This window comes from Saccostrea echinata, unplaced genomic scaffold, assembly GCF_033153115.1.
Source record: "Saccostrea echinata isolate AGI-Se365-2 ecotype Australia unplaced genomic scaffold, CSIRO_AGI_Sech_v1 ptg000054l, whole genome shotgun sequence".
Taxonomy (NCBI): domain Eukaryota; kingdom Metazoa; phylum Mollusca; class Bivalvia; order Ostreida; family Ostreidae; genus Saccostrea; species Saccostrea echinata.
In genome coordinates this window covers 19601408-19616634 of record NW_026889803.1, presented here as the reverse complement: position 1 = coordinate 19616634, position 15227 = coordinate 19601408, and the positions used below count along the sequence as shown (strand labels likewise).

At 36.6% G+C, this 15227-nt stretch overlaps 2 protein-coding genes across 2 annotated transcripts; both read right to left on the bottom strand.

Moving 5' to 3' along the window:
- Positions 1-12148: 12148 nt before the first annotated feature.
- LOC133204711 (uncharacterized protein F54H12.2-like) lies at positions 12149-13156 on the bottom strand. The gene has a single exon (XM_061340451.1). The coding sequence runs from the start codon at positions 13154-13156 to the stop codon at positions 12149-12151; it is 1008 nt and encodes a 335-aa protein (XP_061196435.1).
- LOC133204710 (uncharacterized protein F54H12.2-like) lies at positions 13157-13570 on the bottom strand. The gene has a single exon (XM_061340450.1). It carries the CDS (start codon positions 13568-13570, stop codon positions 13157-13159), a length of 414 nt encoding a protein of 137 aa, XP_061196434.1.
- Between the last annotated feature and the right edge of the window lie 1657 nt (positions 13571-15227).

Sequence of the window (15227 nt, the reverse complement as noted above, 5' to 3'; positions counted from 1 at the left end):
TCATGGGAAAGGTTTAAGCCTGGAGATAAAGTTTTTATCTACTTTCCACAGAAAAAGATCGGCTGTTCTCCAAATCTTACCTCGTTTTGGCGCGGACCATATGAAGTGCTGGAACAATGGTCTGATGTGCTATGTGCAGTTTCGTATGGCAGAAAAGGGGAAAAACAAATTATCCACTGCATGCGACAGAATGTGTAAAAAGAGCTGTGACTTTTTTTTTTTTATTATATTATCCATAGGTTTTGAAAATATTCACAAATAATGTGTTTTATTTTCGTAAATAATTTTTTAGTAAAAAAAAATTAAAATGCCCAGCTTGCTCTTGTTTTCATATTTTATTAGATATTTATTTTATGCATGTATCAATAGGAAATTTTTAACTCTAAAACGTCTTATTTATGGAATTCCATATACGACAGCCAACTGCTTACTGCCAACTGCTCACTGCTTACTGCCAACTGCGCACTGCTTACTGCCAACTGCTCACTGCCAATTGCCACTGTATATACATGATATTGCCTATTTTTTATCTTAATATCTTGGGGGGGGGGCATATGTTTACAGACTAAAAATAGAAAATAGTCATTTTATTACCAATTTCAATTGAGGAAACAAATTTAAAAAATGCAATTTATCAATCTGATATGTTGAATTTTACATAAGTTAAACATACGGAGATACAAAGTATTTATAAGAGTCACAAATCCATTTCCATGTGTATTTGAAAATCTGGTGATGTTTTAATGCCCGATTTCAATTGATAAAATTTTCTACCCCCTTATGAAAGGAGTTGTAAATAAGAACAATTAATTTTTTGACATTGGTTTTTAAAATCATTAATCAATTACTTATGAATATTTCTTTGCAATGAAACAAGTTTTAATGGCCAAATTGCCATTTATATTGAATTAAATGGATGTCAAATGTAATCGAGAATCGAGAGTTAGCGTGCGTAAATATTACAATAACAACAATTGGCGGATTTTGGAATTTTTAAACTGTGAAGGCGAGGAAGGATTAAATCTGAGAAAGGGGTATTTCCTCTGAAAAACAATACATTTAATTTCCACATTTCCTTGCAGGCAAAGAATTAGATAGATGATAACTTAACATTTGCCTAGGGTTAATCTTTTAGTGTTTCTTTTCACCCTATGAATGGTACCCGTAATTGCAAATTTTTATATGTGTCTTATTTAAATAGTTTAAATGTCTAATGTTTGAGTCAAAACACTGGTAATGGTGGTTGTGGTGGGGGGGGGGGGAGGCAAAAAAATTGCCAACATATTTACTATACAGTTGTTCTCCCTCAATAATGACGCCTAGTGATCTTTTTTAGTTACTTGCCAAGCGATTTCTGTTAGGTCCCCCCCCCCCCCCCCGAAAGCACGGAAACTGCTTCCTTGTCTAAGATCAACTGTTTTACATAAAGTAAAATTAATCCTTGTATTAGGATTTTTCATAAGTATTTCTGGTATAAATGCATATACTAACAAATGTTACCTAGGATCATACTAAAAGTTTGCCCTCCCCTTATCTGACGTTATATAAGCCTTTAATCTTTCCCCAGTCAAAAAAAAAATAAACATTGAATCATTTGTCTGCAGGGAAATGTGGGAGTTAGATGTTTTGATTTAAGAAGAAATGCTTCATTTTTACCCTATTTATTTCTTCCTCGCCCTCGCCGTTTAAGAATTCCTGAATCCGCCAATTTTTGTTATTATTTTAATATTCTTGCATAGGGGTTTATTCAAGCATGCGTATTAAGAACCCTCTGTACACTGCACACTAAAGAGTTCTGATTCTGTGGTATTTTTCTGCAGATAGAGTGATCTGTCCTTAGATCTGAATTCAAATAAATTGAAATCTTTAGTGTATTACTCAATCTGTGATCAATTCAAGCATTCTGAACATTTTAAAAGGCTAAGATAAAGTAACTGAACACTTCATTTGCATATATTTTATCCACTGAAGTAAACAACAGTGATTTCTGTTCATTGAAACTTTGCTGTCTTTGAACATTTTTCCTGGGGGTAAATGCCACGTACCACATATTGAAAATTCAATAGATAAGCTTAAATTAATTTTTACACATGTAAACAGTATATTTTTCTCAGTGTTCAAAAAACATTTTGCACTGGTGTAGAGAAGGTCCTTAAAGATAGTAAAGGTAACAATACAGGCAATATCGTCTTTGAGCAGTGGCAGTTGGCAGTAAGCAGTTGGCAGTAAGCAGTTGGCAGTAAGCAGTTGGCTGTCGTATATGGAATTCCATACTTATTTGCAATTTTTTTTTCATTTTCTATGAAAAATTGGAAAAAAATTCTTATAAAATAATTTAGAGCTTATATCGGCCTTTTAATGCTGAAACCATAGTTTAAAGGGGATGTGTTAAAAACAAGTATGAAATAAAATTTTGATGTGTCATTCCTTCTTAAATTCTTCCCTCAGACTTAGAATTGAATGCTTAATTCAAGTGTTTAACGATTCATAAACTTTATCTCTATAATGTTATGTACATGTAGATTGAGGAGGGTTCCTATGCGCAACAGAGGAAACTTTGTAACATTTTTTTAAGCCCACAATTTGCTTGACTCTTTTTTTGTTGAATAGCTCTATTACTAAAGTGAATGATTTTAATTTTCCCAGAATCATTGCTAGGACCTGTAATAAGGTGAACATTTACTCAGATTACGTTGATAGCCCAAAGGTTAATCATTTAACAATGTCCATTCAAAACAGTTAAGTGGAAATCTATGGTTAGCAGAGTAGAACCATGTAACAAGTAAATATTAACTGGGTAATGCGTAGAACGACGAGTGAGTCATGATGCATGTATATTTTGGTTAACATTGAACGCAAAGACATGATATCTGAACGAGACAAAAATTATGAAAATATAGTAAACTGAAAGCATACAAGTGAAAAGGATAGTGAATGTCAAACCCTTATTACATACTAGATAAAATAAAGGATATTTATAGACCTCCTCTCTGAAAGTGGATAATTTAGGGCATTAGCCGCAGATCTATTTTTCATAACGGTACAACAAATAATATCCAGTTTAGATTTCAAGCTGACATATGTTCCTTGCATGTAAGTAAGTATATAAATATTGTTTTCCAAGCATATCAAATCAAATGCGCAAACATATAAAGCAATGATCAAATTGTGAATTGGGAAGCAGTATTTTCTGTTATTTGAAATTATCGCCCTTATAATTTTAAATTACATTCATTTTTTTGCAAATCTAAACAATGCTGCCAAATCCATTTTAAAGTAAAAAGATCAAGAATAAACATTTTATAATTTCTTTTATAATAACGGTCAGAATTTTGTCTTTATTCTCGAATAAGTATTTTTTCCATTATTTTTATTGTAAATAACTTTGAAACATCTATGTATTATGCATATATATTAGTTTTTTTCACAAGGCTAGAGAATAATTGAGTCAGACGGTCAAAAAGTAATAAAAAAAAGAGAGAGAGAGAGAGATATTGTGGAGAGAGAGAGGGGGGAAAGGTGATGGGGAGGGACAGAGAGGGGAGTGGGGAGAGAACGAAAGAGGGAGAGTGGGGAGGGATAGGGGGAGTAGAGAGAGACAGAAAAAGTGGGGAGGATAAGAGAGGGGTGTGGGGAGAGAAAGGTGGGGAGGGAGAGAGTGGAAAGAAAGAGGGGGAGAAAGAGTGAGGAGGGAGAGTGAGTTGGGAAACGGATTGGGAGAGAGAGTTGAGAGGAAGTGGGGAGAGAGAGAGTTTGGAGGGGGAGGTGGGAGTGGGGAGAGCAAGCGAGTGGGGAGAGGGTAGGATTGGGGAGAGAAAGAAGACGATACTACCGTGTATAGACTTTTGTTAAATACCTCTGTTTATCAATTTTATTTTATGTAAAAAGTCTCATTTTGTGAAGACTTTGTTGACACTAGCAAACAAGACACTGGTAAAGATTTTGAGCTAATTACGTTTTGTTCCCTGATATCGAAGGTCAGAGACATATTGATTCAGCCCTGTGTGATATTTTTTTCACATATTTAATCTTCCCTATATTTTTATGAGAAGTTCGAGACTTCATATTCATAGAAATTCAAAGATAATTATGAGATCAAATTTTCTGAAACAATCGCCTTTTTCAAAGCAAATTGGGAAGAGTTTAAAACCGTTAACCTTACTTATTCCTTATGAAGAAGAAAGAAGAATTTATTTTGATTTTTTGCACATTTAGATAATTAAAAACTGTGGAAACTGACAATTTATATTATTAAGGTATTCCATCTCTAATAGCAACAGATTCAATGAAAGTGAATACATATCAGATGTGTAGGTGTTGATAACTCAGTAAATTTAGACATAATTCCCATTTACTACTATAAGTATAGAAGGGTGGGATGTGTCCCAATTTATGATCTTGTATTTGGTAAGAGTTATCTCCTTCTTTTTTTAATTAATAAAAAAATCAATCTTAAAAAAACTTATCTGGTAAAAAATAAAACGTTTTCAATTGTCATTCTATTTCTAATGTTTAATGCATCTTTCCACCACAATATTTATTGATATTATTATTTGAATTTTTGTTTTTAAAAAAATTGCTTGTCCCCATAGACTTCATAGCAATCTTTGTTAATTAATTACTGCTCAGCAAATTACATTTTTGAAACTTTCTCTTGGTAAATTCTTTTGTACTATAAATTACTTTAAATTAATATCAGAGTATTATGTACATGATGGACATTTAAGGATAGAGAATTTGGTTCTATTAGGGATGGAAAACCTTAAGTATGATAAAACAAATTAAAGAAAGGGAGTATTCTTGTTCTAATAGTCAAAGAACATTATATCCTTGTAATATTTTCCTTAAATGGGATAAACCACCTTGTATTATTTATGTAAAGTATAGTAATACATTTTAATTTTGTTATTTAAAATTTAAAGCTTTCAGAAATGAACACTTCATACCATAAGACTGTGTAATTTTAATGTATTTGCCTAACAAAAATTTCCTAAGAAAACCACGTTTTATAAAAAAAAATGACACAGGGTCATTATTCTACGGTGACACTTTTCTGCAATCCACACGGAGAAAAATGACCCAAAGGCCATAATTTCTACGAAAACGTGGGTCATTTTTCTACGTAGAATATTAACAAGGGCGTCAAATTTCTACGTAGAAAATTATCCCTGGTTAATATTCTACGGGGGTCACTTTGACGTTACACCGGCATATATTGTCGTCGATATATTGTTTTGACGAATATTTACTTGAGAAAGAAAGAGAGATAGACAAATACACACACACACACACACACACGGAGGGGGACAGACAGTATTCTTCGCAATACTATAGGGAGAAAACTTTGTTGGCCAGACAATTGTGTCAAGGATTGATGTACATCACTATATGTCAAGATACCAAAATTCTTGAGATATCTAATAGATCAGCCTCTTCTTTTTTCTTGTAATATATATGGAGATTGAATACATGTACTAGTTGTTGTTGTTTTTTTTGTTCAGTAGTAATGATTACTTGGAAAATACATTTTTGCGCTATTCTTATACAATCAATGCCGGTATAATTGGTGTTGGGAATGACATTTTAGATCACCTGAACTGGAAGTTCAAGTGAGCTTTTCTGATCACATTTTGTCTGACCGTCAAACCACAATTTCGGCTTCTCAAGAACTACTGGGTCAATTTCAAGCAAACTTGCCACAAAGCATCGGTGGATAAAGGGGATTCCAGTTTGTTCCAATGAAAGGCCATGAGTAGTATAAGGAGCCTAGCTGGCCGGGTCAACTGAGTGCACTTTTGGGCCCCTGGGGGGATGGCCGGGTCAACTGAGTGCACTTTTGGGCCCCTGGGGGATGGCTGGGTCAACTGAGTGCACTTTTGGGGCCCCTGGGGGGATGGCTGGGTCAACGGAGTGCACTTTTAGGCCCTTAAAGTGCCTGAAAAACAAAAAAAAAATCCATGTGAGATCCTACCTAGCCCTAAACTTGGCAGCGATTCAAATCTTGATTATGACGTCATTTTAGTCCTTCATCGCCTCTCTGGCTGCTTAATTTTGACACTTTAAAAACACAGCTGATCTCCAGCTGTTATTCTAAAAAAAAAAAAAAAAAAAAAAAAAAAAAAAAAAAAGTCAATGTTAAAGTTTAAAAACTCTTTTTATTCAAGTATGATACAAAGTCAATTCTTCTTTTGAAGTTTCAGGGACTTCTTGACCTCTTCCTTGTGTTTTCTTTTCTTAGGCTGGTCCAGTGGAATCAGATTTTCTTTGTTCTCCTGATGTACAATAGCTTCTACAGGAATGTTTAATAAATTACCCTGTTTGTCCCCGAGACTCATGTTTTCCTGCGTCTTTTTTTTTTCCTTGGGCTTGGGTGGTCTCTTCTTCTCAGACAGTTTGTTTTGGTCACACTTATCGGCCCAATGTCCAAATTTTCCACATTTGTAGCATAGGTCTTTCTTGGGACATTCAGGGGCCCAGTGTCCTAACTGTTTGCAGATGAAACAGGGGTTGGTCTCTCTGGTTTTCTTTGGAGCTTCTGTGTCTGTGGGTTCTCTACCTTTTTCTTCTATTTTCCACACTTTATCCTCCAGTTGGGCCATTTTGTCTCTCAGGTCAACGAATTCACTCATGACTTTCTCTTCAAACTTATTTGCATTCACTTGCATCTGGTTTAGCATGTTGACGATCCCCTCTAACGTGTTGGTTAAAATACCAAAGTCCTCTTTGGTCATGGGCTCTGGGAAATTATACAATCCCAAGTCCAGCCCTATAGGATCCTGAGTCTCTGGCATGGGGGCTATGACATAGCCTTCAGGTGTCGCATAATTAGGGTTGTCTTTGGTATTCATCATTGCTTGTGCCATGGTATACACCTCTGACTTCTGAAAAAAGTTCTGACTGAAAATGATGACCCATACACTCTCTGCGCTGGTTTTTATACCTTTTTAAAGGAAGGGGTCCTGGAAAAACCCGCACGCGCTCAGCACGTTCTGAGATCTGGAAATTCCTGAGATGTGAGATGTGAGATCTGGGAAAAACCCACACGTGCTTCACACGTTCTTACTCTATTTAAGTCTATTGGTTTATCCAAAGTCTAAAAATAGATTTTAAAAAAAATTTAAGTCTATTGGTTTTTCCAAAGTCTAAAAATAATTTAAAAAAAAAAAAAAAAAAAAAAATTAAGTCTATTGGTTTTTCCAAAGTCTAAAAATAAATTTAAAAAACAGGGGTATAAATAAGATAAAATATCTTGTCTTCTGTTCATAATCAATTGTCATGTCGAAGAAATACCACTCTTTGATTTTAGAAGGCTATGATTTGTTAATGCAATGGATAAAACAACACGAACAACCTCTTCCTCCCGAGGCAGAACAAGTCTTTCAGAGAGCCACTACCATCATAGAAACCATTCAGGACTTATGGTTACAATGCCTGGCCCTGTTACATCATCCAAACCTGGGGAGACTAGCTACACTGCATTTTCTATGTCAACGCATGAAAGAAACTCTGCCCCAGAAATGGTATGGGTTAAGCCTGACCCACTATCTCGGAAAGCCTTACACTTTTTTATGCCATCCCCAAGCAAGGAAAGTGATTTTACTCTACCAGGAAATAGAATCGATGGAGAAAATATGCATTCAATACGGGATGAAATATCTGGAAATTTCAGAGAGACTAAGAAATGTGTGACTTTTAATACAGACTTGAATGAAATTCATTATTTACCACCCGAAGATCGGAAAAGTGAATGGATGGCTCTAGTAGCCGATCGAATGAGGTTTCAACGCAGAATTCAACATTTGGAACAATTGTTAAACCAAAAAAAATAAAAGGATGAAAAGACACTAAGCTTTTTGTTATTGTTGTTGTTTAGTAATGACGTCATCATGTATCCGTTAGACTCTGAGTCTATAAAATCCTGGTTTATTTAAAAATCTAAACTTTCCCACTGCAAATAAAGTGTATACAATTTGTTTTTAAACCAATCTGATTCTCTTCATCTCAAAATTTTTATCTGAAAAGGTCAGGATCGAAAAGATTCTTATATTCCCTATACAAGTCTATACATTTAGACGCTGGGATGTTTTGTTCTTATTTAAAAATCTAAACTTTCCCATTGCAAATAAAGTGTATACAATTTGTTTTTTAACCAATCTGATTCTCTTCATCTCAAAATTTTTATCTGAAAAGGTCAGGATCGAAAAGATTCTTATATTCCCTATACAAGTCTTATACATTGATTTTCTGAAAATGGCTGACCTTTGACCTCCCTTGTGTTTATCCCGAAACCGACGCTAAGTTTATTTTTACACTTGTAACGATTCTTTTGATCTGAAAACTATACCGACACTCTTCCCTAAGTTCAATCTTATTGTGTGCAATAAGTTTTCTTTGTGTTACACTCTAAAAAGTCTAAAACGACTTATTTTATGTATTCAGGTCAGTCAAGGTTGACCCTTCGCTTCGGGATGAATGAGCCTGTTCTAAACAAGGGAACAATGTCATGTATGAAAAATACTGTGAAATCATTCTCAAAACTTACCTTCATTCTTTTACTAGAAGGTTTGAATGTATATATAATTCCATAATATGTTATTTACTCCAATAGAGGTATTCACAAACACAAATAACACAATTTTGATTTTTCCATGATTTTCTGAGCTCTTCTTCATCCGGGCTTTTAGGGTGCTCTCTTTTCGGCTCGCGCTGTGTGTATAAATACCGACGCTGATCAGCTGTTAACTGTCATTCGTTACCTAGCTGATTTCGGCCAAACAACGAAAGCATCATGTCTCTCTTTACAGAGAACATTGCGATACAACCTGGAGTGGAGGTGATTTTGCAGATGATTGTCAGGAGCCAGTACACCGGGGAGGAGTATGCCATCTTTAATATGGGGCGCATTCGCGTGGGAGATCTGAACACCTTCATCTCCACCAACAACACCCGGAGAGCCAGACCCACTCCTTATGCCAGGTCTTCGCCAGCAGCAGCAGCAGCAGGGCGCAGAGGGGAGCCACGGCCCATCTATCATCCGAGGCCAGAGGAGGAGGGCAGGAATTTCGACCTGCCAGACAGTCCGGAGTCCTCCCCTTCATCGCCGGCCAGAGCACTCCACCGTCTACTCAACGGGGCTTCATCACCATCACCGCCCCAAGACCGAGCGGTCTTCCAGGGATGTATCCCCTTGTGGGGGATCGAGGCTGCTGTGGCGGAGGGACACTGTGTTCTCTGTCTGTGCGACGAGGAGCTCTCGAACTTTGTATGTGGTCGATGCCGCCAGAGGCCAGCCTGTTTCCTCTGTGCGGCCCGCCTCATCGACCGAGGAGAGGGCTGCCCCCTCTGTCGATATGGGTGCCCGGAGCCCGTTGTTCCTGGCCCCCCTCCCCCTCCAACACCCAGGAGAGAGCTTGGAGTCAGAGGTGAAAGAAGAAGAACAGACAATGGGATTGCGACAGGCCGTGGCCGAGGGCGACGTCCCAGGGAGTAAACCCTGAAGAAAAAAAAAACAACAACGGTCCTTTTAAGGACCAAGTCCCAGGGAGTAAACCCTGAAGAAAAAAAACAACAACAACGGTCCTTTTAAGGACCAACCCAAATTTTACGAAAAGATACCTTTTTGATACACGGTTATAAAAGAAACGTATAATAACACCAGAGGTCACTGTTTGTTTGTTTTTTTTTTTTTTTTTTGCTAAACTCATAAACACTTAAAATAAAATTATTATTATTTTTTTCTTGTCAACTCATATCATTTATTTATTATTCGATTGTAACAACAAACAAACAAAAAAAAATCTATAGACTTTCCCATGTCCAATAAAAAAAAAGTAAAAATACACATGAAAGACAGTGATTTTCTCAAATCATTAGGGAATGTGTTTAAGTACGACTTAATTTTCTGTGTTTATGCCGCCATGATACTCTCGCGGCAAGGTTTTTTTTTATTCCTCCTGTTCAAGGCGTGAAATCCACGCTGTAAGTCGTTCAAAGTTTTTTACACATTGTTTATTGTTGTGATTATGTTATCCCTCACCTATATGTTTTAATGTCAGCTATGCTAATGAACCCAGTTCTGCATGATTTTGAGATAATGGTTTGTCATGTGCTTAAAGTATGGCCTGCTATTCATGTCATCATTTATGGTCCATAGTAAATAAAGTCTGTATTTATCTTTTTAAAAAAATATATTTTTATGAATGAAATTTCATTGATTCCAGTATAAGTTAGGTCGTGATATATATATTACTCTTTTTTATTCCATTACATTTAAACATGCATTGTTTCATGTAGTATTTTGTCATCATAACAAAAATGGATTTATTTCTACAGTCCTCAACATGGAATATATGCTTTTTTTTTTTTAGGTTCCTAACCATCTATAATCAAGTCTCTATGAAGTGAAGCCTGGGCTGTACTCTTCCTTTTGGAAAAACACACACAGTCAATCATCCAACATATAGAAACAAACAAAACTTTGAAGTTTTCAATGAGATACAAATTTTAATTCTGTTTTTACTATACATGTTTATATATATATATATATATATTTTTTTTTAAAAAATGGATAAAAAAATGGATAAGTCAAAGATAATTGATAATGTAAATTATAATACCATAGTTGGTAAAGATAGCAAGGTTTTTTATATCTCCAAGTGCTGAATTTTTCCATTTTTAATATTGACAATATATTACAGGGGGAAAAGAAAAAAAACTGTACTGTGAGCCAAACTGGATGATTGCATGGAATTATAAAAAATTCCTAGTGTTTCTACTGGGCCCCCCCCCCCAACCACAAGGATCTGCTTATGAGTGCATCAGACTGCTGTGGACCTTCTCACCTGTTTTTAAAATATATCTACTTTTGTGGAGGCTGGAGCATGGCACTTCATTCCTAAAAAGGTACTTTCAATAGCATCACGCCTACCCATATATTTCAAAAAGATTTATTTTATATCACATAAAAAACACACACACACAGTTAATGTTTATGAAGAATGTACACATGTTTGTCATAAGTGTGTACAAATTGTTCAATATAATGTCTATAATGAGTCCAATTTCCTCCAGCGAAGCCACATCCAATCTTGTAAGGAAAAGCAAAAGTTTTATAAGGTAAATTTCCCAATTCTTGTAAACAGGCTTGAAACCATTGCTCTCTATTTTGTGGGGTGTCCTGATAAGTGGAGATTCTTTTAGGTCTGTGACTTGCTCTGCCATAATCCCATTGAGCTAATAAACAAATGACCACAGGTGTTTGTGAGGAAAACACCCTAATGGTTCCTGGCTTATCCCTGTCCTCTTCTAAGGCTAAATTTCTAGACCCTAAAGGTCTGCGGGTGGCATACAAATTCGCTTGAGGATATTTATCTGCTATACTTTGACTCAATCCATGAGCTCTGACTGTTAAACAGTTACATTGATGTACGATAGCTTCTACAGGAATGTTTAATAAATCACCCTGTATCTCCTGGAGACTCATGATCAAATGAGGCTATTTTTTTCTTTTTCTTTTTTTTATATACCTTTTTTTTCTATCTATATTTAGTATCATGGGGAAAACCCCCCCTTTTTTTAAAAAAAAAAAAACAACAACAAGAACACATTTTTTTTTTTCAATTCTTTTTATTGATAACAACAATTAATTACATGACATTTTGATAGAAACATTGACAAGTTTGTCCATGACCCGTAGGTCTTTTATGATAAGTGTCTTTAAACCATTGAGCTACATAATGATCTCTTTGTAAAGCTGTAATATGGTCAAAGGGGAATAACCACTCGTCTGCTTTCTTTCTCAACTTGTGTCTTTGATGTAAATAATACACACAATATTGTCCACACACATCGGTCTTCCAATCTTGATATCGATACGGATTATAAATCCATTGGTGAGCATGACGCTGGATAAAGTCTTGAATTTCTTTCTGTAAGGGAGGAAATCCATAAGAGTCAAAATATTCCACCACTGGACTGCTCACGTACAGACACACCCAGTGTTCTCCAGGTTGATCTTGAGGATCCGTATTCACCACGATGGCTTTTTCTCCAAGTCTTAATTGATCCGGTAATATATCCAAAGGGTACACTCCACCAAAAGAGCTCTTTAATTCTCTGGATAAGACTTCTCTCAACTGTCCCGTATCCATTAGTAATCAATACTGACTTCTCTCTGTTTGTTTATTTCTAACAGGTTATCGAATTCTGCATACACCACACAATTTAAGGTGTTCACCGTATTGTTCGTAAATTGGACTTCTATTCTCAGATTTCCGGTTTCTATGATGTGGAATTTGTCCGATTGCGCTTCTTGATCTTTCGTGAAATCCCAGCCCCACAGAGTGTATCCGTTTTTATACTCTTCTAGGGTGATGTCCGGAGCCCAATCTTCTCCTAATTTTCCCAAGGCTTGATATAGACTCAGATAAGATCTCAGATATAAATCTTCATTGAAATTGGGCTCAAAACAACGAGTACTCATGGTCTCTCCGTTGATACTGACATCTAATTTCTTAATTCCAAAGCTTTGAAAATGAAACGGATTTTTAGTTTTATCTCCGTTAAAAGCCGCATTTTCCACAAAGCCTAAAATGAGACGTTTAGGCATCTGGCCTTGAAACAGATGATCCGTAATCTTAGATTGAGTTCCTGTCAGTATGGTAAAGGTTTTCACTTCGACTCTTCTCAAAGGATATTTGGCTCTATGAGTGTTCAAACTTTGATTAATGCCATTCATCATGACGGCCGTGGGTTTGACTTTTCTCACCCACAAGACCATGTTCAATATTTTCACTTTTCCCGTACTTAGTGCTTTGATCATCATATAGAACTGAGGTCTAGCTCGATTAAATCTCAAACGGACGTCTACTCCATTGGGTAGAAATCGGTCTTGTTGAAATAGATCCAGATGTAAACGATCAAACAAGGCTATTTTCTTACTATCTTTGATGGCCTGGTGACGTTTTCTAAATCCTTCGTTTCTAGAATTGGCCGGTAACTCTGGGACGATGGGTTCGTCAATGGTCACAGTATCGGCACCACCCCCTGAACCTGGGGTTACATCAAATGTCTTATTTTGAGCCACTCCAAGGTCTGCTACCCCCACTTCGTCCATGTGTCCTGCCGTATCTTTTTCCCACAGACTACAGGCTCTCATCTAGGTCATTAAAGTTCTGGGTTTGTAAGAAAGTAATTTCTCCAGATAAGCTTTGTAAGGATAAGTATCGGTTCCTGGAGACACTATTTTTCCATTGACACTGAGATCGATTTCCGTAAACAAGGAATGAAGGATATTATTCACCGGGGCGCAAGTGGTGTTAGCTCCAGTCAGATCACCACCATCCTCTTTGGTGAATTTACACACCATTTGAACATACGTTTGAGATAAATCCAGATATTGATCTCCTTGTCCTTTAATTTCAAATTCAATGGGAGCCGTATCCGAATTTAAAGTACTAGAAATGGGGTAATATTCTTCCCATTTGGAGTCTTCTAAAGCAATATTAGTCGGGCGGACTTGGAACAATTGGAAATTGTTCATCCCACACGCACAGGAATCTGGTTGCAACATGATGTCTGTCTACTAAGATGGATTTTTCACAAATGAAGGTCAATCTCACTCGACTCCCCTATTTATAGTGTCTCTCAATCAAAGATATCTAAACCCCTTTTTCTCTTCTTAGGACCTCCTCGGGCTAACACAGGTGCTTTTTTTCTTCTTCTTCTTTTCTTACCGAGATTCAATCTTTGTTTCAGGGCTTGTACTCCGTGAGTTTTGACAGCGTCTTTTAAAGATCTCTTATTTTCTAACACATCTAACCCCGTTCTAGCGGCAGCAGTCAAGGCATGTTTGGCTCCCGTTTTCAGTAAATTTCTCACAACTCCTCTCCCTCTCTGCCCTCTTCTTGTTTTTCTTCTCCCTTTACCTTTTTGACCTTTCTTATTCATCTTTTTAAAAGCTAAACTTCCTCCTCTATTGAGAGCAAATAAGCCCGTATTTTTAACGGCATTGAGTCCATGAGTTAAAAGAGCATTTTTGATATTTTTCCTTTTTTTAATCACATCCGCTCCTATTTTAGCTCCGGCAATCAAGGCTTGATTACGACCCATTTTGACTAGATCTTTAAGAAATCCTCGACCTCTTTGTCGCCGCCGGCCTGAGCCTAATTGGACAGCTTCTTTTAAAGTCATCCCTATAGGTAGGTTCGGTACCATTCCCGACAAGAAGTCTATAAAATTTCCTCCTCTTTGAGATTTCAAATACTGGCGAATTCCCTTTAAATGGGGTGGAAGAAATATGGATGGTATTGGTAATCCAGTAGGATTAGGGGTAAGGACTCCAGCCAATCCAGAGATAATTCCACCTACAACACCGTGTCCTTTTTGACGTAATAAACCTCTATGATAGACAAACTGTCCGTGTCCTCTTTGTCTCAATAATCCTGGATGATACTGCATGTTTTCATGACTCGTGTCAGACTGACCTAAATGCACTCCAGGGACTCCTTTTTATACCCCTCCTGTCTTAAGGTTGAATACAATACAGACAGCATATCAGACAAGTCATCACTCCCAATAGGATGTAACAAAAAAGATGTACACTCATCTCAGTACACTTTTCTGAAATGAAGTTTCACGACCGATTTTCCATTTAAAAAAGGCATGGGAGTCCCTAAAGGAGTCATGATATGAATCTCAATGCTATCGAAATGTTTTTTACTCAGTTTCAAATATTCCGCTCGAACAGGTTCCCATTTAGCTTGTTTTTTATCTTCCAGATTGAGTGTACAAGGAACCACTCTTAATAATTTCAAGGCATTGGATCCTACCGTCTGGGGTTCAATCAAGTCACAATACACGTACATGGAATTCAGATTTCCATATAAATCGACGTTATGGTTGCCCATGTAACTCACGTTGATCCATTTGGTTTCTGTATGGTTCTGAAGCATCACCTTCTTACTTTCTATTCCTAACTTATAAGCTAAGGCTGTGGGAAAACGAATGCATAAGGGATTTTTTCTAAGTTCTCTCCCCGTAAACTGATACATCACTTTATCATATTTGTCATGATAGACTAATTTCATGACATTCTCTTGTCTAGGATCACCCAAAAACTTCCATAATTTATTCAAAGTTCTTTCCAGTCCAAGACTGATTTCATTTGTTAAAGCCATGGGATGAATGAAGGGCCCCGGTCTAAAGTGAATTCGTTTAATTTCCATCTT

Excerpts from the sequence above, each read along its gene's own strand:
- LOC133204711 (XM_061340451.1), bottom strand. The coding sequence starts at position 13,156 with ATGAGAGCCTGTAGTCTGTGGGAAAAAGATACGGCAGGACACATGGAC.
- LOC133204710 (XM_061340450.1), bottom strand. The coding sequence starts at position 13,570 with ATGTTGCAACCAGATTCCTGTGCGTGTGGGATGAACAATTTCCAATTG.